Here is a 23,377-nt window from a genome sequence, read left to right as displayed (position 1 = left end):
AACTCCATCCTAGATCAGTCTATTATTTTATGAGTTTGTTTCTGCAATTTCTGCATGAGTTTAGTGCTCGCAGCCTATTACATCTGGAGAGTTGTATGTTTAACATGGAAAACATCTGGATGGCATGTTTGTCCACAGTGAGAAGGGGTGATGAGAATTTATTGCAAATTTGCATGTTCTCATAGACAATTACATTGGTTGAATGGAAACTCACATGTATCCCTCAAAAAAACTGGCATTTTTTTACAACCTTGAATCTTATTACATTTACCCCAATGAATACTAGTGCCTTATTGGATAGTATAAATTATCGCATACTGTATTTTTTTCTCCAAAGTGCAATGTTAGTGAGTCCTTCTGAGTATGTTACTGTTACTTATTGTCTATAAGTGATCATGTCTTTCTATCAGCATCAGTCAATTTAAACTGCATCTCTTCCAAACTGAAGATTAGTTGATCCTTTTACCTGAGACCCTTTAATAATCCATATTCATATATACTCCAGATTTAATAAATAGTGGCAATTACTGTATGTTGATGTTATTCAGTGCAATATAATATAATAATAATAATAATAATAATAATAATAATAATAATAATAATAATAATAATAATAATAATAATAATAATAAATAATCACTCATCATATAAACTCACATGGTTCTGATTTACTTTATACTTGTTTCTCATTCCATTATTGCTTAAAAATAAATACATATCATGCAAAGCTTGAGCCAGGATATAAACAGCACTATACACGTGGTAGGCCATAGGATCTTCATAATAATAGTCAAGACTTTGAAGTTTCTTGTTAGTGCAATTTCTAAGGGTTTTGTCAGTTAATATTGGAAAAAGCAAATTCTTTTTAATATTTTTAGACCAACATTGAAATTGAGTTATCCAGATATCCTCCAGTAATGGATTATTTGATTGATTTGATTGACTGACATTATTTAGAAATATTTCTATTTCTACCTCAGGGATAATACATACAGGAAGTGAAAACACAAGGCTGCCATTAATGGGAATTCCATATTTCCTGTCAAAAGCAATGTTGAACAATGATGACCATGAAGCCGTAAGAATAAAAGTCTTATTGACAATAAATTGAGCTATTTTGTGGATAAAAAGTAAAAAGTACATGGTATATGTGCCACAAATTATTATAATCTCAGCAGTAAAATGAGAAATATTCTCCATTAATGAAGTTTTAAAATTGTCATCAATATCAAAATGTTTTAACCTAAATTCAATACATATCCCATGAGTGATTAACTCCCAGCTCAGCTGTTGGAGCTCCCGCTCTCCAGTGTCATCATCTGATGAAATTATCACAACCCAGTTCCAGCCAAACAGTTTCAATAACCTGACAATTGCCAAAAATTGCATCTGGTCATTGGGAATTGTTCGAAAAAAATGTGGATAAATCCTTCTGTCACTCAGCAGAGGATCTTTTGCTCCATAACTGATCTAAAATTAACATTAATTTATATTTAGTTGACATAATAATCAATTAAAACAAACTGTTTTATTTTCATAATAGTGTTAAAAACTGTAATATTGTTTTTTAATACTACAGGGGAACATGTTTAAACAAATAAAGGTTCACATTTTAGTTTTCACATTTTCTCTGCACAAATACTTGGTACATCCACTTCTGGGATCAGATTTGTTCTATGCATGTTGATAATGGTAACATAAGTCAGTCACTACAAAATATTCATACTCTTTTAATCCTGGGTTATAGCAAACTCTTTATTATTGTCTTCAGTAGTGCTAATTGGACCAGATGTGATATTTGTAAATTGTCAAAGTAAGAGGACATTGGGATTGTCTGTGTCATATGTTAAATTTCAAATTGCTTCATTTCTTTTGATTTTCAGAATACAAGTGTACTATTACATATTCAGTGCATCTTGAATGGATCATAATAGTCTGTGTCTTTATGCTAATGTCATGGTCTATCTTATGAATAATGAGATGCCCACTTGCAGCATCTTGTGGCAGTACAAATTTGAATATACTGTATGCACATAATTCACAACCATAATGGTTCAGAAGTGGCAGTGTAAGTGATAAATGATTGCCAGGTTATAAAAACAATGTAAATAAAAATATTATCTAACTGAAGCCAAATACATAATAAAAACCCAAGTGCTGTAGATACAGTTTTTCATAACTTTCCAATGGTCATAGGAGGCAGAAGAGAATTGTAATCAAAATGGAACAGCTGAGAAAACAACAAGTTAAGCAATTCATTGAACCAGAGGTGGCAAGGCAGTTAACACTGTAGTAGGAACTATCACTGGTGTAGAGATGGTCATTGACCATGAATGATTTCAAAACATCAATAGTGGCGACCCAATGTTAACTAGTTTTGCCATCAATGGTAGAGAAACAATTGTTCTCCATCATCGATGGATAAGTGGGTGCTAATGTTTTTTTTCCCTTGACAGTATGGAGCTTAGCCCCACCCCCTTTCAGCCACTAAGCAACATATCCAGGTTTGATTGGCCCATGGCCCACCGTCACCCCAGTAGTGATGGCCATCGATGGGGTGCAAACAATTGATAGTTCACCATAAATAGTTTTTGTGCCATCAATGGTAATAACCAATTGGTCTGTAACCCACCCTCTGGGGAAATTATATAAGCGCCTCCACCCAAGCTAGTTTGTATATGTGTTCATGGGTCAGCTTGGGAAAACAAAGAGGAATATGGTGTACAGTTGTGAATTGATATATAATGATTTATCAATAATAATACCCATTCAATCACAACCTGTCATTCATTTGCAGATCCACGGCCACTAACAAACAGGGCTCTTCATCCTTAGGAAAGTAACTACTCTATGCTGATAGAATTATAGGTTAATTTGTATATCTTGTACAAAGTGTAATAGACCACACAATTGAGTAAATGAAACATACAATACTAAGTTACAATGGAAATCAATATGTTAATACTGACATTGCAAGACATCTAATAAAATACAACGTGTACATAAAACTACCCTATCTCATACAATGTCTTGCAGTATATACTTGCAAAATGATAATCACAGTTGTGTGTGTACAATGTCTATACTAGTGAGATTAGAGTTGGCTATTCTCACTCGGAAAAGGAAGTCTAATTCTCCCTATTTAAATTCCTTACAATACTACTTCACTGTTTGCATAGCTGTTAAGCTAATTCAGAAGAAATAGTATAACTGATCTCGTTATCCCATTGCTGAAAAATATTCCCAAAACTTATAATGTAAGTACTGTATTGATCTTGAATTTGGCTAAAATGAAATGTCTTCCTCCAGTAGATGATGTAATCATTATATTGTGGATGATAGATTGGATAAACCGGGAGATAGTCAATTCAAGACCTGACAGTCTATAATAATATACATGTAGTGCAGGATTGGCAGAATAATAAGTCATTACATTTCTGATAATATAATTTACATATCACTCTAAGGTGATTGGTAACAGATTAATAAATTAGTGGTAGGCAACACATCATAATATAAATATCTTATAATTTTCTCTTGGCTTTTAGTGAAAGTATCGATCCACTCTCTTTAAGAAATGGCCCAAAAATCTTCCAACTCCCTCTGCTCCCTCAGTGTATCGACACTGGAATGAGGTAATATGATTTCTGACAATGTCTTGAAGGTGCTATGTCCCTCAACTTCCCCTCTTTGGCAGAAATAATTTCCTATTAATGTCCTAGTAGCCTCTTCTGATTGACAGTAAACAATGCTTGCAATTTGTAAATATGCCAACTAGAATAAGCCCTTATAGGTCTGCGATCACCTCCTCCTCTAAGCTGAATATCTACTCACACAACTCAGCTGTTTAATTCAAAAGTGGCAGACTAGTGACCTGCTGCTGACTTGACTATGCTAATCGGCTTCACTGACCATCCTTGCTTTTAATCAGAGCTGAGGTTCTGTGATGCCTCCCGGTCTCACCTCAGGCCCGCCTCCTGTCAGTACTAAGTGGCTGCAGCAGTGCTGCCTGGCTGCTCTCACTAGACCACTGGAGGGGTCTGTCTGCTGCTGGTTGTTTATTTGGGTACCCCTCTGATCGAGTACCTCCCACTGCCACTATGCCCTCATTGGCTCAAAAAACCTGTACCCTCAGCACTGCTAGCCAACACTCATGTAATCTGGTCAGTAGGCTCTCAAGGGGAAACCAACCGCTCTCCAACTGCCACAGCATTCCGTTCTCCTTTGTCCCCACTGACTGCACAGACCCCTTCTCCCTCTTTAGGCATGAGCCCCACTTTGTGCCATTTCTAGATCATTATACATGCATCCAGAATAATACCAACAATATCCCATTTAGTGCACACTGCTCAAATATGTACATAAATGAGTTGCCCCACCTCTGTACAATATAAAGGCTTTCACCAAACAAATTATCTTAGTGGATAACAATAATACAAATCAATTATATATATTCCATACTCTGGCCCCTCTCATTTCTGCTAACACTAAAGAGCTCATTCTGACCTGGTCGCTAAGTTGTGCTCACTCACTCTGGGCAATGGTCGCCCGTCTGCGCATGCCTATAAGTCGCAGTGTGCATGCGCAAATTAGTCACTGCAATGTGCAATCATGCACTTTTTGTACACAGACAGGACACTATTTTGAGTGACAGTGCAGTTTGTGGGTGGTAATAGGGACAGGTGCTTGTGAACGGGGGAGTGGTGCTGTGAACGCAGGCATGTATGACTGTCAAAACGGAGTTTAATGGGAGTGCAAAATTAGCAAAGTAGCATCATTGTACACGTGACTTGGCTTTATACTCAGGCGTGCGCTCACTGTGGTTGCTCTCTAATACATAGAGGGCATCCTTAAGCCTGACATTGCGATTGTGGGAATTGCATGTCCAGGCCCTTTAGCCATTGAGACAGCACAGCTTAGCTACAGGGGTCTGAATGAGCTCATAAGTGTGTTACATGTTCATAGATGGTAAAATTTGATGGACACCACACTGATGGATATCCCTACACTGGCATGGAGTCTAACCACTCCCTGTCTAATTAAATCCTCCAGCTAATCACAGACTGAGCTATTATCATATGACCACTGCAGAGTTCAGATTGTTCAATGAAATATTTATCTATACATAAACACAGTTGCAGTTGTGGCGGTTGCAGCATATTCTACCAACATAGATGAAACTTTTGGGGTATAATTTTACATTAATACTGATTCATTTTAGAATGAGGCTCTTCCATAGAACTATTTTATAAATATATGTTCATGGGGGCATATCCAATTAGCCACAGGGTTTACCCAGCAGCTAATTGTCGCACTGGATGGGATACAATTAGCGGGGATTCCATGCACGGGTATCCCTGAGACCCCCACGCATGAGTCCTTGCTGTTTGACTTTGCCTCGCACCGAATGTAGGTGTGAGGTAAAATCAGTGTGAGGCTGCCCTATTCAGCCTAGCATGAGAGGGTATTACACACTCATTCAGCAGTTCTCACAGATGTAGTGTGTTCTTGCACAGGAGTCCCTGTCTACTGATGCAGGGAAATAGCTGTTTCATTGAATAGCTAAACCCTGCGTTGCGGGACTTTTGCCTGTCAATTAACCGCGGGGGAAATCCCATGGCTAATTGGATATGCCCCATAGTGTTGAACATGACAAAAAGTAGTTTCAACAATTAGTCATTTTGCTCTGACCTCCTCAATATTGTATGGTTAAAAGAGTGTCAATTATATACTCATTGCTTCTTTGGACTTTACGCTGTCTATTAACTTCCTTTGCCTAAAGAGTCTGCACAATACTATGAGGTGGCATAATAATAATAATAATAATAATAATAATAATAATAATAATAATAATAGTAATAATAATAATAATAATAATAATAATAATGTTTATATAGCACTTTTCTACTAAAGGACTCAAAGTGCTTTACATTTGCCTTTAAAGCACAAGAAGAGGACAGAAACATCTGGCAGCTGGTAAGTATGTGTGAGTGGTTAGGTGTATGCAATAAACTTTTGCTTGTCGCGGTGTGTGTGTTTTATATTTGTTTAACTATTTTTTTTACAAAGGGGGTACAGGTGTTGCTCGTCTGCTGGCACTTGTATTTCCACAAGTGCAAAAGGGCATGCATGCTGGAACCTGTAGTCCCACTGTAAAATACAATAGTTTACTAATATTTCCCACTTTGTTACCCCCATACCCAATGCTCCAGGGGTGCGGGGAAGAGACCCAGCATTCAGACCAGGCCTGGGGATAAGGGAAATGGGTTATCCCTTCTTTTCTGTGGTCCCCACCTCCCCTGGGATCCCCGGTTTGTCCTGATTGGCTTGGCTTGATAATGCTTTGGCCCAGGAGCCTCAGTGAAAGGTTCCCCCTGGGCTGTGGCATTACAGCCCAGCCATTTTGGGTCCAGTGTTGGTTTTATATATAGGGTGTACCCTATGCATTGAGTTTCCCCCCATAATTATAACTAGTACTGGCCCTGCAGCCTGGTGCTGGTACCTAAAATACAGTGGAACCCTATTCATTTTGTTCCCTGTAATCTTAGGCACCAGGATAGGCTGACAGGTCTGGGGCTGGTTAGGCTTTTGGGGGGACCTCACATTATTATTATTTTTTTTTAATTATCCCTTTTTTTTATTTAGAGGCAGAAACATACATGGATCACAGTGATCTGTGTATGTTTCTGCCAAACTCACAGGTCACAGGCAGGTAAATTTTTTTCATGAGTTTTTATAGGAGAGTTTAGAAACTTTCTGCTTGGTTAATTCCCACTAGTGTAAAGTTTCTCGAGTTTTGCCGATGGTGAATTGAAAAGAGTTTGCTAACGCTCTAGTATTTTCCCGTAGCAAAGGAGACTTATCTCCCAAGTTTGACATTTGTAAATTTGTGAGTGGGAAAAAATGCCCAAACTCTCCAGAGTTTGAAAACTCTCCCAAACTCAATTCTTAGTAAATTTACCTCCTCAAATCAAGTGGGATAGTAGAGCTCAGAAGCTACTACAAGTACCTTGGATCCTGGTCATGCAGAGCTTTGAAAGACAGTAAGCCAATCTTGAAAACAATTTGCCATCTGACAGGCAGCAAGTGAAGGGAGTAGAAAATTGGTGTTAGGTGGCTGGAACAGGGCTGGTTGGTTAGTAGCCTGGCAGCTGCATTCTTTTTCCTTGGAGAACAAGGTAGAGGTCATTGCAGTAGTATAGGCATAATGATATTAATGCATGTATGACTTTAGGCAGATCTAATGAGGGAATTAAGTGCTTGATTCTGGCTATGTTCCTTAGATGAAAGAATGAGGATTTGATTGTGGCTGATACATGATGTTTAAATGTCAAGCCACTATCCAGGACAACACCAAGCCTCTGCACATGTTATTTATTTTGTAGTTCTAAACCCCAAAAGTGTAAGTCCTTTTGGTTGGCTGTGCTGCAGACTTGTCCTGTGACATATCAGAAATCATAAGGACCTCTGTTTTATCAGGGTTCAGTCACAGCCAACTGGCACTCATCCACTCCTGGAGGTCAGAGAGGCAGTCATTTAGAATTGCTAATGGGATCTCAGTACCTGGAAGAAAGTACATGTACAGTTGTGTATCATCTGTATAACAGTGGTAGACAAAGCCATGACTTCTGATTTTTTCACACAGAGATAGCATGTATACTGCAAAAAGCATGGGATATAGTATATAACTTTGCTGGGCACTGCATGGAAGTGGCACTGTTGCTGAACAGTTTACACCAGAAGAAACTCTCTGTGACCTGATAGTGAGAAATGATTTGAACCAGCTCTGGACTATGTCATACAGTCCACAGAAAATTTTAGGCACTCAATTAGAATCCCAAGATCAATGGTATCAAACTCTGTAGAGAGATCCAGAAGGATTAAGATTGAACACCTATGTCTCTTGCCATCAGAAGGTATTTAAGCACACACACCAGGGCTGTTTCAGTGCTATGTCTTCTCCTGAATCCTGACTGGAAAGAATCATAAATATGATGGGTAGACAGGCAAATTTACAGTTGCATTGCGACCACTTTATCAATGCCCTTTCCTAGAAAAGGAAAGTCTGATACCTGTCTGCAGTTGGTAATGCAGTCAGGGTCTAAATAATTTTTTTTAAAGTGGTCTAACAATTGCTTCCTTTAGTGGTTCAGGAAAAATGCCTGTCTGCAAAGAGCATTGGACTATTTTTTGTAATTACAGGGCCAATCATGTCTATACACTCTATGAGAAGCTAGGTTGAGGCAGGGTCCAGATTACAGGTGGTGGAATGCAACATTCAGATAATGCACTTGAATGAGTGAGTAATTTTCCTTGGGTGGACCCTAAGTTTAAGTTATTTTTTAAAGCAGATGGTCATTCGCCCTCCCCTGCATTTAAGTCTTAGGTTGTGAATGACAAAGTAATTTGTTGAAAATACAGCTTCCAAGATATGTGCTGCATTTTCATTTAGCCAAGTCTCTGTGATATAGGCAAGATCTGAAGATTTAATAAGGTTAGCAATTGTATCAATCTTGTTTCTTATAGATCTAGAATTACAAAAGATGTACCTGACTATGCATACCAGAGGACCTGTAGTTTCCTTTATATTGAGTGTTGAAGCTCTGGGGATGTCAGTCACAGAGCGAGAATTTACAGAACTGTTCTTCCAAACATAGGGCCATCTATACCACTTCTATGTGACTCCTATTTGAAATTGGTGGGCCTGAAGGCAAGGAACTTAGGTGGTTACAGCATATAAAATATTTTTGACCTCTCATCCCATGACTGCCCTGCTGAGTGTTGCCAAGAAATTTAAGAAAGGAAGTTTGTGTTGGATCAATAGGAACTGCCACACAGGGTGGGCGGAGTAAAACCATAAAGCTGGATATGTAAAAATACATTGGGTCATCAATGAGAAAGGAAGTATGAATTGCATTTGATCATGAGAGAAGATCAATAAAAAAAATATTTTACTTTTTTTCTCAATTCCGTGTGAGCTCCAGAAGTTATATTAGGATTCCTGCACAGTCTAATTTATTTTGGCTATTGCTATGTTCAGTTGCTTCCCTCTTGTAAAAAAAAGTATACTGTTAACAAGGAGTTTCTAAATAAGCTAACTCTTCTTTTCAGTTGCTAATTTAAAGTCATACAAATTATTTCAGAACAAAGCAGGCTTGTGGAAAGGTTTTAGAAGTCATTACTATTGTGTAGGTGGAAAAATCCCAGTGTGAGATTCCTTTTGAAGTGGATATTCTGTGCAATGGTAAAGATAACATGTCTGCAGGGAAAAAGATGGGATCCTTTGTTTTAAAATGGACAGACCTCCAGATTTCAGAGGCTGGGGATATTGTATTTTAGATTATTAATGCAAGAAATCTTAGTAATTTGCTGAGCAGAGTACAGAAGTTAATGATGTATAAGGGGGAGCTGGATGGAGCCAATGATAGTTTGATGGCAATAAATGAGAGCAGAATCACTCAGTAATATATGGAGAGATGACAATTTTTATAATAACTGCTGTGATTGGTTAAAAATATGTTCAGTGTCTTAGTCAAATTGTGGGGGATAATGACAAAAGGTAAAATTATATCTAAAATCTAAGGCAGAAGTTACAAATGCATTGAGATTCTGTGTGAAGTGCAAAGACAAGGTAACCAAAGTGGCTAACACACAGTATATTGCCTATACAACTTAGCTGTGTATAGTCAATATCGAACATCCCATTCTTTAACTGAATTGAGAAGGAAAAGCTTAGACAATGTTGATGATTTGCTTGTAGTGAACCTGCTGCTGCTATTAAACATTCTAGAATGCACAGTGCAAAAGTGTGCCCCCTTCTGGTCATGTAGCTTCTATAGCTTTGCATCTGAGAGTAATGTCACCTACTTAAATTGGGATATATAAATATACATCTTGTTGGGCACCACAATACCAATAAGATGTAAATACAGAGAATAATATAGATGAATTTACTCACAAATAGATCACATAAATAACATTAAAAAAAATCCAAACTTAATCCAAACAAATAAAATACTTCCCAAAGCAATGGAATATACATATACTGTATGATAGAGAACAAATGTACCAAGGACTCCAAAGCCTCTCACCCTATAAAGTGATTGCAGTGGGCTCATGCACTAGCAAACTCCGGTCCTGGGTGGAACACCTCAGCACCACGCAACAAGTTTAAGATGAAAATAGGTGAGGATACAGGTTTCATATACCATCCTTTCTAGATTTAATCATGCCATCCAAATGATGCTTTTCGGAGCTATGCTCCTTCCTTAGGCTTGAATGGCATGACTGTATGGTTCAAGGCTATTTATACCCCTCTCTAAGGATAATCAGGGCAATAATCCTTCAATTTCCGGATTCCGTCAACTGGAAGTGATGCTTGTGCTCCATTTATCAACTTCTGGTAGTGTTCCACATGAGAGAGACGTATGCGTTCCATACACTCAATTTCCGGGTGCATACCAAATGGCGACCATTTTGTTCAATACTTCCGCTTTGCATCCCGGAGCTCTATGAACTTTGATGCACATTATGACGGCTTCTGGAATGACTTTTTACATGTTCCCAAACTTCCATTACCCTTACACTAGGCTGTACTTAGTATTCCAGACTAGTCCCTCCCAGTTACCAGAAGTAGGGAACTCTCCATAATTTCCATATGTAACATGGAAATATAATAAAGAGAGAAAATAATATGTAATATTAATTTAGTAAATATTTTATATTTAATAAAAAAGCAAAATAACTATCAAAGGGATAATAATATCTCTATGAATTTGGAACAGGACATAGAATAGAAAGATAAAGAAAAAGTCCTCCAAAAATTGAAAAATATCACATTAAATACCCCTTTAAACAAAATGGGAAGTTGGAGACCCCCATATAGGTCAGAAAAAAGTAAACAACAAAGACTAAATAGATGGGGGTCTAAACAATGGAATTATTCCCAAAAAAGAGAGTATAAACCCACATATAGGAGGGAATTTCGGGGAAATTTCACCCCTAGATGGAATAGAAATGAAAATCATCCAAGAAAGGAGTACAATGTCCTTGTCAGAAATTGTTTTGCACCCTTGAGAAATGCAAGAGTACCTTTAAGGGAAAATAAAATGTCTTCTTTGAGATGAAACCAGTGGTCCCCGATATGGGATTATAGATTGAGAAGAAGAAAAAAAACAATTAGGGGGAATAGAGGAGGTATAGAAAACAAAAATAAGTATAAAAAGAGAGCTGCTGTATTTTTACCTATAAAGTAAATAATAAAGGAGAAACAACAAATTAGGGTAAAGTCTTCAATCGAAGTTGTTATGAATTATTAGAAGATTATTGAAAAATACTTGAAAATTGTTTAAAATTCACCCCACAGCTAATGTGATTCATTTTGGTATATATGTGGATCTTCAAAAATTCATAAGAAAACTCTGTGAAGAAATTCTTTCTGACGAATGAAAAATCCAAAGAGCCAATAAGGGAGGAGAAAAAGAGAGCCACTTTTAAGCTCCAGACTAAATTTTATCCAAAGTATGTAAAGGGAGGAAATCTAGATTGTTTTAACTCAATTGTAACCAATGTATTAAGAAAGCTCACCAGTAATAAAAAGAAAACTATAACTGGAAAAGAATGGAAAGCAATTCAAACCTTACAAAGAATTAAAGTGTGATAAGTAAACTGGCAGACAAAGGGAGGAGGTGGTTTTAATGAATAAATGTGATTACAAAGAGAAGATAAATAGGCAGCTGGGAGACCAGCTGACCTATAAAAAGCTTAGGGGTGATCCCACCGCAAGTATCATAAAAAAACCTCTTGGAATTCACTAATAGGGCAATTCTAAAAAGCACCATCTCCAAGGATGAGATGGATTTTATTAATGTGTCAAACCCTTCCATCCCCACAATTTATGTCTTGCCAAAAATCCACAAGGATCTCACCAATCCCCCAGGTTTCCCCATTAATACTGGAATCAACACTATCACATCTAATTTATCTGCTATGATAGACTTCTATCAACAAACCCCTGGTTTCAAAAACTAAATCTTTTTTAAAAGATACATGGGAAGTTTTAAGGAAATTAGAAGGTTTTAAATAGGACACAAATTGTTTTTTTTGCCAGTGCTGATGTGAGAAGTTTGTATACTATGATTAAATGGGAAAAAGGAAGAGAAGCAGTTACATTATTTTTAAATTGCAGTGAGTATTCTAAAGATCTTAAGAGTTTTTTAATAGAAGTGATTGATTTTATTCTTAAAAAAAATATTTTTATTTTAATGACACTTTTTTCTGGCAAATAAAGGGTACCGCCATGGGCACCAGGTTTTCCCCAGTTATGCCAATTTATTTATGGCCTACTGGGAGGAATCCACCATTAACACCTTGTTGGTGTTGGGGGCAAACCTGGTGTGCTGGTGGTAGTTTATAGATGACATTTTTTTTTTTGGAGAGGAGAAAAAGCCTCTAGATTGTTTTTGTATTTTTTAAATAATAACTCTTTTAATATTCAATTGATTTTTAACATTAGCAATAAAGAGTTAGTGTTTTTAGACTTGGTCCTATATATGGAAGGAAATATTTGCACAAAGACACATAGGAAACCAACAGATTTTAACTCCTATATTGATATAAGGAGTGAACATCACAGAAGGTGGCTAGAGAATATTCCCTTTGGATAATATGAGGTTAAAGAGGAACTGCACTAAGGAAGGCACGTTAAAGGAACAAATAGAATAGATGACTATATGTTTTGAACAAAAGGGTTATCCAATGGAAGTATTGGAAAAATGAAATGTAGGGTCCATGAAATAGAGAGAAAGGATCTGGTAAAAGATAAAACAAAAGAACAAAGAAATTAACACAATGATAATACCCATCTGTGGGCCTTTATTACTGAATATGGGGACACTATAGAAGGATAGAGGGTATCATCCAAAAGAACTGGCAAATCTAAGAGATGACCCTGTTCTAGGAAAAGTGATACTAGAAAATCCGAGATTCATATATAAAAGGGCCCCTTCTTTAAAGAAAATTTTTGTGAAGAGTGCACTTCAAAATGATAAAGGTCCTAGTGTGAGAACAATAGGATTCCACCATTGTGGATCCTGTCTGATGTGCAGGACCACTACAAATAAAGATGTGAATAGGAAAACCACTGAGTTTCATGTTAATGGCAAAAGATATAAAATAAGAGATTTCATCACATATCACTGTAGGAATGTTATTTACCTTTTAGAATGTAAATGTGGAAAAATTTACATATATAAAGCTTCGAAAAGTCTGAAATGTAGGTCAGCAGAGCATATATACAATATTAGGAAGGGGCTAACCAGACATCCCCTCTCCGAACATTTTTCAACTACTCATGATAAATGTGAAGGTGCCATTATAAGATTTTTAGGCATCCAACAGGTGAAAAGCAATTGGAGGCATAAAGATGTAGAAACTAAGGCCCTCATTCAGAGCCACTCGTAAGCGGCCGCTCGTTCGTTCTGACCTATGTACGCACATCTGCGCATGCGTACGGATTGTAATACGCATGTGCGAACCAGTCAGTGCAGCCAAAAATCGTTTGTTTGCTATATTGCGAATGCCTGTTATTTTGAGTGACAGAAGGAGGCGTATGTGGGTGGTAACAGGGGAAGGTGCTGGAAAATGGGGGAGTGGAATTAGAATGCAGGCATGCTTAAAGGTCAAAACGGGCATTTTAAGTGTGTGCATAATTAAAACTGGAGCGTCATTGACCACGTCACTTGATTTTTTTTTACTCAGAACTGCTTGCAAAATAGCGGTTGAAAAAAACAGCCACAAGAATAGCGAGCAGTTCATACGCTGTTCGATGCACTCGATTAATCTAATAAATAGCGGACATGATGTATGGTGCGAGCGGCCAGGGGGCGTTTTTATCAAAATTACAACCGCAAGTTTTGCTCGCTCGTTCAGACTTAGAGGCGTGAACAGACCGCAAAGAGCGAACGGTTCATTTGAATAGCCACCCCTTGTTTTAGAACGAACGACCGCAAATAGTGAACACCTCTGAATTAGGCCCTAAGTTGGCTCAAAATTAAATGAGATGGATTTTTAATATAAATACTTTACACCCGAATGGACATAATTCCAATTTTGAGTTAAAATGGTTTTTAGATTAATTTATAATGTATTTAGTGATCTAACACATTTATTCATAGTGATATAACATATTTATTTATATTCATATTGTATATAGTGACCTAATATATAGTGACAAAATATATTTTAATATTTTAAAATATTTTACTATATTAATATTACATAATAATTTCTCTCTTTTTTTATATTTGCATGTTACGTATGGAAATTATGGAGAGTTCCCCACTTCTGGTAATAGGGATGGACTTAATATTCATACCAAGTACAGCCTAGTATAAGGGTAATGGAAGTTGGGGAACATGTAAAAAAGTCATTCCAGAAGCTGTCATAATGAGTGGCATCAAAGTTCATAGAGCGGAAGTATTCAACAATTTGGCCACCATTTGGAACGCAATCGGTAGTTGAGTGTATGGAACGCATACGTCTCTCCCATGTGGAACACAAATTAAAGTAGACAAATGGAGCTCACGCATCACTTCTGATTGATGGAATGTGGAAATTGAAGGATTATTGCCCTGATTATCCTTAGAGAGGGGTATAAATAGCAATGAACCATACAGTCATGCCAACTAAGCCTGAGGAAGGAGCATAGCTCCAAAACATGTCATTTGGATGGCATGATTACATCTGGAAAGGACGGTATTTGAAACCTGTATCTGCACCTATTTTCATCTAAAGCTTGTTGCGGTGGTGCTGAGGTGCTCCACCCGAGAATGGCATTAGCTTGTGCATGAGCCCACCACAATCACTTTAACAGGTGAGAGACTTTAGAGCCCGTGGAACATTAGTTCTCCATCATATATGTATATTCCATTGCTTTGGGAACTTTGTTTTTGTTTGGATTTTGTTTGGAATGTATTTTTAATGTTTTTTTAATGTTTGTTATGTGATCTATTTGTGAATAAATTCATTTATATGATTCTCTGTATTTACATCTTATTGGGATCGTGGCGTCCATCATGATGTATTATTATATCCCATTTGAAGTATTTGTATAAGGAGTGAGGTGTCCCCTTATTTATATGACTTGGGAAGCCTGATCCCTAATTGATGTGCACCAGAAAGGATACTATATTTTCTACTCTATAGTAATGTCACCTACAAAACAGCTCCACCAGTGCATAAATAGAGCAAAATATGAAGCAAAAATGGGTGTTCTTAGAAGAGGAGAGTTTAAGGTTGTCCAGGAGATCTATGTGTGATTCTTATATTTGAGATCCTCATACTGAAATAGAGCAGTTCCTTCCACAGGTTCTCAAACATTTGTATAAGTGAAGATAAGTAGAAATGATGATGTTGATTTATACTCGAACTTGAGGATGCTGTTTTGGAAAATGCTCAATAGTATGAGGGGGATAATTGTGGTTCTAACAAAAATAAGGATACTTATGATGAAAATGTTATTGTTGAAAAAAGCCAATGAGTATGATGTTGATTGAGTAGTATCAAGGCAAAATCCAGTGGTACCATTTCAGGACCATAATTATCATGCTTAGGAAAAGACAAAAAATCCTAGCATGTGGAAATATTTTATAATAACCAAGACAATATTAGTCATGTCTAAGTAAGTAGGGGTTAGGATGGTAACAATATATGCATCTACTCACTGTTTGAAAATTTGCTGCAAATTCATTTCAATGTTTCATGAAATGCTGATAAATCATATGTACTGTAGTAACAAGGAGTCCAGCATCATTTATGGTTAGCAGCGATTGATACCACAAGCAATCTTCATGGACAAAACCTTCATTAGCAACCTCCTCATTATATTTAGAATACATTTTGTGCTACGGCTGCTTTAGCTGCTGGGTATGATAAATCATTACTAAATGGGACCAAGACTAAGAATATTTTTTGACTATTGTCTGATATAATAATTTGCAAGATAAATCATTATATCAGCACCCTGTTGAACAGTGGATCACTAAACCCATGACATCCATGTAAGCCTTAGCACTGCATCCAATTTATGACATCAATGTATCACAATGTGCCCATGCTATTAAAATCCATTTCAATTCCATTGCCTCCAAAATACAAATTTTCTGCATTCAGCAACTGCATGTAGAAAATTGCTGGAGCTCAAAATTAAATATGATGCCATGGCATCAAATGAAGTAAAAGTGACTGATATGCTTCAGTGACCTATAAAGATATACAGGGCCTGGTTCAGTAATGATCACTGATGTAATTGCGGCTGCAATTGCGTACACAGGTTTGCTGCAAAAGTATGCTAATATGTGCAATCGCAAAGGAATCGCAAAGGAACCGTGCAGACGCCCACTTCCCCTCTCGTACATCCATAATACCTTGCAATCCAGCCAAAATATCGGTAACATCAAAGTACATCGGAGCCTTTAGCACATTTACAGCAGGTCTGACCTCACTAATAAAATGCTATCTTTCCTGCACGCAGTGATTACTTAAGCTGTGTATGCCATCATAGTGGCTAACTTATGCACGCCCCTGTAACGGTGTCCAAATGCACTGGCATGCCTGCATTTCTCCAACCATGCCCCGTCACAATCCCCAAATGCTGACAACTCACCCTGCAATTGCTCTGTGTAGTCTCTGTCATTGCAGTCCAATCACAGTGGAACATTCACTCATGTTCATTGTGAAGCATATGCATGCACCCTGAGCAACAATTGGCCATCTGCGTGCACGATCACAACATCAATCCTTGCTGGTTCAGGCCCATAGTGCAGTGTTTTTCAACCATTTTTAACTAACAACACAAGATTTTAAAATTGCCAAGGCACACCATCAGTCCTCCATGGGAAAAAAAACAACACATATACATTGGCCTCCACATAAACACAAACAATCACATTGCTCCCCACTGAAAAAACAAGATTGTTTGCTTTTTTCCTTTTTCTATGGGGAAAACAATCCCATTGCTCCTTACATAAAAAAATCACATTGGCTACCACAGAAAAAGAAAAAAAAGTTAATTAATCCTATCAGTCAGTAGCTGCGATTGTTGTCAAAGGGCGGCTCCAGGGGTGGGGCTGCAGCACAGTCCAAAATTCAAACAGGGAAACCAGACCAACAGGCATTTCAAATGCTGTCAAACATAGATGGCTGAGACTCAATGGCAGTTGGTGTGGCTCTCCTATTTGAATTTTGGACTGTGCTGCAGCACCACCCTCAGAGACATCACTGCTTTAAACCCTGTCTTGTCCCTCATTGGCTGGGGTTGCTGCTGTCACACTGAGCTTGGCACTGTGTACTCAGTCACTGTTTGGGCAGCTTGCAGGTGGGCTAGTCAGCAGGTCTGCATGCGGGCTAATGAGGCGTGGGTGACCTATGATGTCATGCCACCACATCTCTGTAGGTCATGGCCCAGGCATTTCTGAGCCTCCCAGAAGAGCCCAGACCCACAGTACAAAGGAAGGCAGCACTGATTGTGCTGACTAAAGTGTGCATGGCACATTTGACAAGCGCTCACAGCACACTACTGTGTCCCCATGGTTGGAAAACACTGATATACTGGATAGCCAGCCATGACATATTTAGATTATGGACATGTTATCTTACTGTAGGACAAAGACAATTATTGTGTTTTAATGCAAGCTACTTACAACAATTAAAAATGTAAAAAATAAAAGTTATTTGAGCAGTGGCATAACTAGGGTGTTTGGAGCCCAGATCAAGATAAGAAATAGAACCCCTCTACTATGTGCATTCACCCAAGGCATGCATGCTGATGTAGTGGGTATGGCCACATGCTGCAATGGGCATGGCCACTGAAAAATTGGGACATGTCAACATTTCGCACCACCATTTCTCATCACTCTGGGAACATTCCTTTCCATTCCATAAGAACATTAATGCCCCCAGTAGTAGTGCCACTTATGCAATGTCACTAGTACTAATGGTGCCCCTCAGTAGTGGTATTTGTTTTTGTGTGTAGTGCTGCATACAGTATGCAAATGTTGCAGCCACAGGAAGAGGCACTAAGAGGGGGGGTGAGTGGGTACTAATTATCCAGGCCCAAGCTTTCTGAAAGGGCCAGGTGGGGGCCTGGGTCTGACGCCACCGCATCCTTCCTGTCAACTGAGCAGCCCAACACAAGCTGCTTTTTGTTGGGCTGCAAAGGGAGACTGCTTGCTGCTGCAGTCTCCTCTGCCTGTGGTTGGGAGCAATCAGCCTGATCACGGCCCCCATGGATATGCACTGGGCTGAGGGGCTCACAGTACCCCCTCCCCAGTGCTCAGCACCGCAACATGATTTTTTTCTTCTTAAGTGGGTGCGGCCATGCCTCCCAAAATTAGGCCATGATCCCTTCATCTGGGACTGGCATGGTTCTTGGCAGCCCTGGCCACAGGAAATTGTAAAGTACCTGTGGCTGCAACCTCTGCCCACTGTATTTTTATTTTGTTTATTTTTTTACAGGCAGGAATATACAACACTACAATTATCAGAGTCTCCTTTATTGAAAGCTGAAAGTGCATCTTTACACCACCACCAATTCCATGTTATACAGTATGTGTACTGATTAGCATCATTTTGAGCAAGCTGCTAGCACCAATGTCTATAGTAGTTAGCAGCAAAGCTGTCTATGTGTCTTTGCATGGAAATGAAGGCTGGGGGATTGTGTGTAGCCACAGTATGCAGTTAGCTATGCAGCAATACCCTGCAAATGGTCAGCATGAATGCATCTCATTTTAATGAAAGATCAAAGTGCATATTTGCTGCTGGGGTGCATTGTGACTTATGCTGTGTGTTTGCGGCTTACTCTGTGTATTCAAATGCACAGTAAGTGTGAGTTTGTGTGCACCTGTATGCGTGTGGCTTGGGCAAGATGCTTTACAGTGAAGTAGCAAAAAGAGAAGTCACATGGTGTGTCCTCCATTTCCCCTCCCCCAAAGAAAGCATAAGATAATTATATACAGTCATTAAATAACATAAGACAGACTTGTTTTGGGTAGCCATACATGCAGTAGACAAGTGTGTATTGAAGGTGTACATGTTATGAGCCACCATCATGGCTCATTACAGGCATGGGTTTCAGCTGTTAATAGGTAACCAGAATGCTGCATCTCTTAAGCCACAAAAGCAGATGGTCTTGCTGATTGCAAAGCAACCAGGGAATGCCATGTGGTTGCAGAGTATTGTGGTCCTGGTTAAGACAGAAAGTCAGGATGCTGGCTGTGTGAAGCTTAGAAGCTGCACAGAATTATCATTTTGGGGGATGGGCTCACTGGAGATCTTTGTGCAGGTTCTTATTAAAAAGCAAACAAGGGGAAAACGGGTGTGGGGGAGACCCCAAGCACTGGTACCAGACAGTTTATCAAGCAGATTTAAATAGAAAAACTCCAAAATACTAGAAAGATTCTTAGGTAATATATACTCAGAAGAGACGTGTGTCGTTCTGTCAGGAGCCTCCAGAGTGCACAAGGAGACTCCCCTCTCCTGGACACACTGCAGTTGGATGGTATCAGGTACTCCTATTTACTTTCAAGGGACACAAGGACTGCACCTCCTCATCCAATGTTCCCACTACACTGTAGCAATACATCAGTGGGGTGAGAGCACTGCTTGCAGATCCTTTTGTTGTTTTTCCCTTCTATCTATTTTCAGGTGTGTGTAGGTTGCTATTGATGTCTGCCGTCTGCTTATTGAGAGATATCTCTTAGTTTTTTGGCACTGACATCTCTTTGATTATCCTACTATCACCAATTATCTGTTGACTATAATTCTTTTCTATAGGTACTCTTATTCCCCCACTGTCTCACTGAAATAACCTGCCTGTCTAATCGGGTTTACAGTGGATGCATACAGGGGAGATTAGCAGATACCACTTATTCTATATTATACCCTCATGATATATGCAGTGGGTCCGCTCATGTACTATTCACTACATTTGCACATGGGATACAGTAGCCACCTAACCCCTCACCTCAAATGATTGGTAACTTTTATATCATACCTGACACCATATCCAGATATTGTATATCCTCTCTTGGCACAATTTGCATATAGAGAAACTTATTTACCACACAGGTCATTTATAAAATCAGTACCCAGATATATGTTGATGTGTGAAGTTTGTTAAGTATCAATGTCATCTTGTGCTATACCATAATATCTATTTTGGTGTTATACATCTATAACATGCCCCTTGGTTGGGGGAATTTATATATTATCATTTAAAGAGGACATCTGAGGATATGCATTGAATTATAATTGTTCATAATATTGTCCTATTGCGGCATATGGATGTTCCACTGTTTATTATAGGAATATATCCATCCATTCATTTAATAGCCTATTGAGATATTTCACCTTGAATTGTATGTTCTCAATAACAGCATACAGTTGATGAGATTTACAATATATTACCAAAATTATTTATTCATACATGTGATTATCATGACTATTAAGATATTTCACCTTGAATTGTATGTACTTTAATACCACATATAACAGCATATAGATGACATGATTTACAGCACACTGCTGAAATGATTTATTTATATATGTGATTTTCAATTAAATATTCTATTGATTGAACACTTTGATAATCACTAAATGATGTCAATCATCATTTAGCTATTTTTATCAACAGGATATCTATGTTTTGTCCCTGCTGACACTATATATATTTTTTTGTTTGTCTCTTTTTCTTTCTTTCATATATTTATGATGTTTTCTTAATTGATACTTAATAAAGGTTATATTTTATTTTATAATATAATTTGTGCCCCAATCAAAGAGAGTATTTTCCCTGCCCCTTTTGCTGTCTTATTAAAAGGCAACAAGACATGCACGCCAATGCCAGTGATAGTTTTAAACTCCTGTTCAAGCCTCTGGTCTGTTATTGATTCCTGTGTCCTGGTGATTTTTCCTGCATGCACCTTGCATGATCTGTGTATTTGGAGACCCCCAGTCTGCTTGGAAACTGTATAGTATATTGTCCCTACATCCATGGGCCACTGAATATTAATCTTTTTCATTCATATATATTATTACTATATGCAAGATATATATCCTACTCCTAAGGGTTTATCACACTGCTCTTGTAGATTATTGCAGGTTACACCTGCTAATTAGTGTTATCCACCTCTGCTATGTTACCATTTGTTTGTAATCTATATTACCAGCACGGCTCTATAGTTACCCTGCAGGTACTTTTAGCATCTTGTCCTATTTTTGTCTGTTTATTTTCTGGTTTAGACTGCTCCAGCCAATTGTTCTGTGATCACCATAATATTTTATAAGTTTCTACTGTTCTGAGTTTTAAGATCTGGCAGCATCCTAAGTACAGATGAGAGTGCTTTACTCTAAGGGATCAATTGGCGGCTGTTAAAGGTGAACACCTCCGTAGTGTTGCTCTAGGAATCTTATACAAATATACTGGTGTTTATAAACAGTACATTCACTAAAAAAACAGTATGTGAATAATGCAGAAACTATTATATACTTGTGAACATATAAAAAATAGTACCTTCACTGCCATGTTTGAAGTGCAAAACAATGGTTATGATTTAACTGCCTATTGTGCATAAAGCCTCTTGGACAATAGCTTAGGGTATCCACCTATAACAACTGCCTTTACTCCATTAGAGAACAACACTCTCAATTGTTCTAAGATGCTGTCAGGTCTTAAACTCAAAATAGTAGAGGTATATCCAAAAAGGCAGGTGATAACATGATTTAATTGGAACACTGAATAAACACTTTTATTGCAATGTTATAGAATTGTTCAATGATGTGTAAACAATCACTGCAGGTGTAACAACAAATGACTGTCACAGATGATAATAGTGAAAGCAATCCCAGAAAGTGTTGCAAGAAATGACTTTACAGTAGCAGATGATGAATAAACCAAAAAGTCACTGTGTAAAAGTAAGTAAATATATACTTAACACTAGAAATATTAGCAGAATGCCGGAGAACAGACTGGCCAGGCACAAAGCTATAAGGAAATCCAATTGCTCCAAAGAGACCAGGATAAGTAAGCTACTGTAACTCCAATGCAAAAAGCTATAACTGGCAGGGAGTCTAAGTCTGCCTTTTATCAGAAACTAAAGCCAATTAAAGCAAAGGTCTCCACATATAATAGCAAGGTGTCCTGGCTGCAATCAGACAGCATGGACACAACCAATCAATTTACCATGGATCCCCTTGGTAAAAGCCAGTCAGGACCATCATCCTTTGTATCCTTTGGTACACAGTGTCCTGGTCACCTAACAATGGCCAGGACATGCTGAGATCTGACATGGCTACTAAAAGGTACCCTCCTTGAGGATGGGTTAAAGAACCCCGAAACCCAGGCTTATCTGTAAATGTTTTGAAGAAGTCCTGCTTCAGTTCTTCAGTATGAAAATTTATTTTGGGTACCCACGATCTTTCTTCAGATCCATAGTCCTTGCAATGGACAAGGAAATGTACCTGTCCTTTAACTCTCTTGGAATCAAGAATCTTTTCCACAATGAATTCCTGCTAACTTTGAACCAGGGCTGGAGATGCTATTCTTGGGCATACAAACTTGAATTTTTTTAAAGTAATGATAGGCTTAAACAGAGAGCAATGGAAGGTGTTAGAAATTGTGAAGGACTTGAGCAGCTTAAGGTGAGAAGCAACATAATGCACCTATTTTACAATCTGAAAAGAACCAATGTACTTAAGCCCAAACTATTTTGATGGTTGACAAAGTAATGTTACAGGTGGATTACCATACTTTGTCGCCCACTTAAAACATACAAGGTCTATAATGAAAAAAAATCAGGAAAAAGAGGCTTTGCTGAGGGTGAAGTGCACTTTCTTCCAATGGCTCTGAGGTGAGAAGCAGTGTTTAAATTTAATGGCATAACAACAGGTACTAATTAGGGAAACAGTATAAAATACAGACGGGATACTGATTGTCAGAATCCCGATGCCGGCAACATAAAATGATTAACATACCAACACTTGTTGGTCGGTATGCTAACCCTTCCCCTCTCCCTACCATAACCCTCCCTGCTTGAACCTAACCTCCCCGCACCCTACACTAAACCCTCCCCCCTTAGTGTATAACCCTAACCATAAACCTAACCCTTCCCACAGCCCTGTTACTTACCTTCAGCATCCCGACAGTCGGGATGCTGGTGACAGGGTTCTGAGAGGCATCATTATTCTGGCACTGGTAATATAAGCATCAGCAATCTGACCACTGGGATGCAGAATGCATGTTCAAATGAGGACAATAATTATGCTTTGGGGTGATATCCGAATATAGTATATATACAGACAGAAGAATATAGTGGCAGAGTTT

At 38.2% G+C, this 23,377-nt stretch overlaps 1 protein-coding gene across 1 annotated transcript in view; it reads right to left on the bottom strand.

The window, feature by feature from the left end:
* Positions 1–636: 636 nt before the first annotated feature.
* The window catches only part of LOC148479262 (vomeronasal type-2 receptor 1-like), a 76,228-nt gene continuing 53,487 nt past the window's right edge, over positions 637–23,377 (bottom strand). The window contains exon 4 of the mRNA XM_088454678.1: positions 637–1,470. Within this exon, the coding sequence (XP_088310804.1) occupies positions 637–1,470 (834 nt within the window). The remainder of the gene's footprint in view (positions 1,471–23,377) is intronic.

Source organism: Taudactylus pleione, unplaced genomic scaffold (genome assembly GCF_031769625.1).
Source record: "Taudactylus pleione unplaced genomic scaffold, aTauple2 ptg000627l, whole genome shotgun sequence".
Classification (NCBI taxonomy): domain Eukaryota; kingdom Metazoa; phylum Chordata; class Amphibia; order Anura; family Myobatrachidae; genus Taudactylus; species Taudactylus pleione.
The sequence above is the reverse complement of the archived record's forward strand: the minus strand, read 5'-3'. Positions and strand labels throughout refer to the sequence as shown.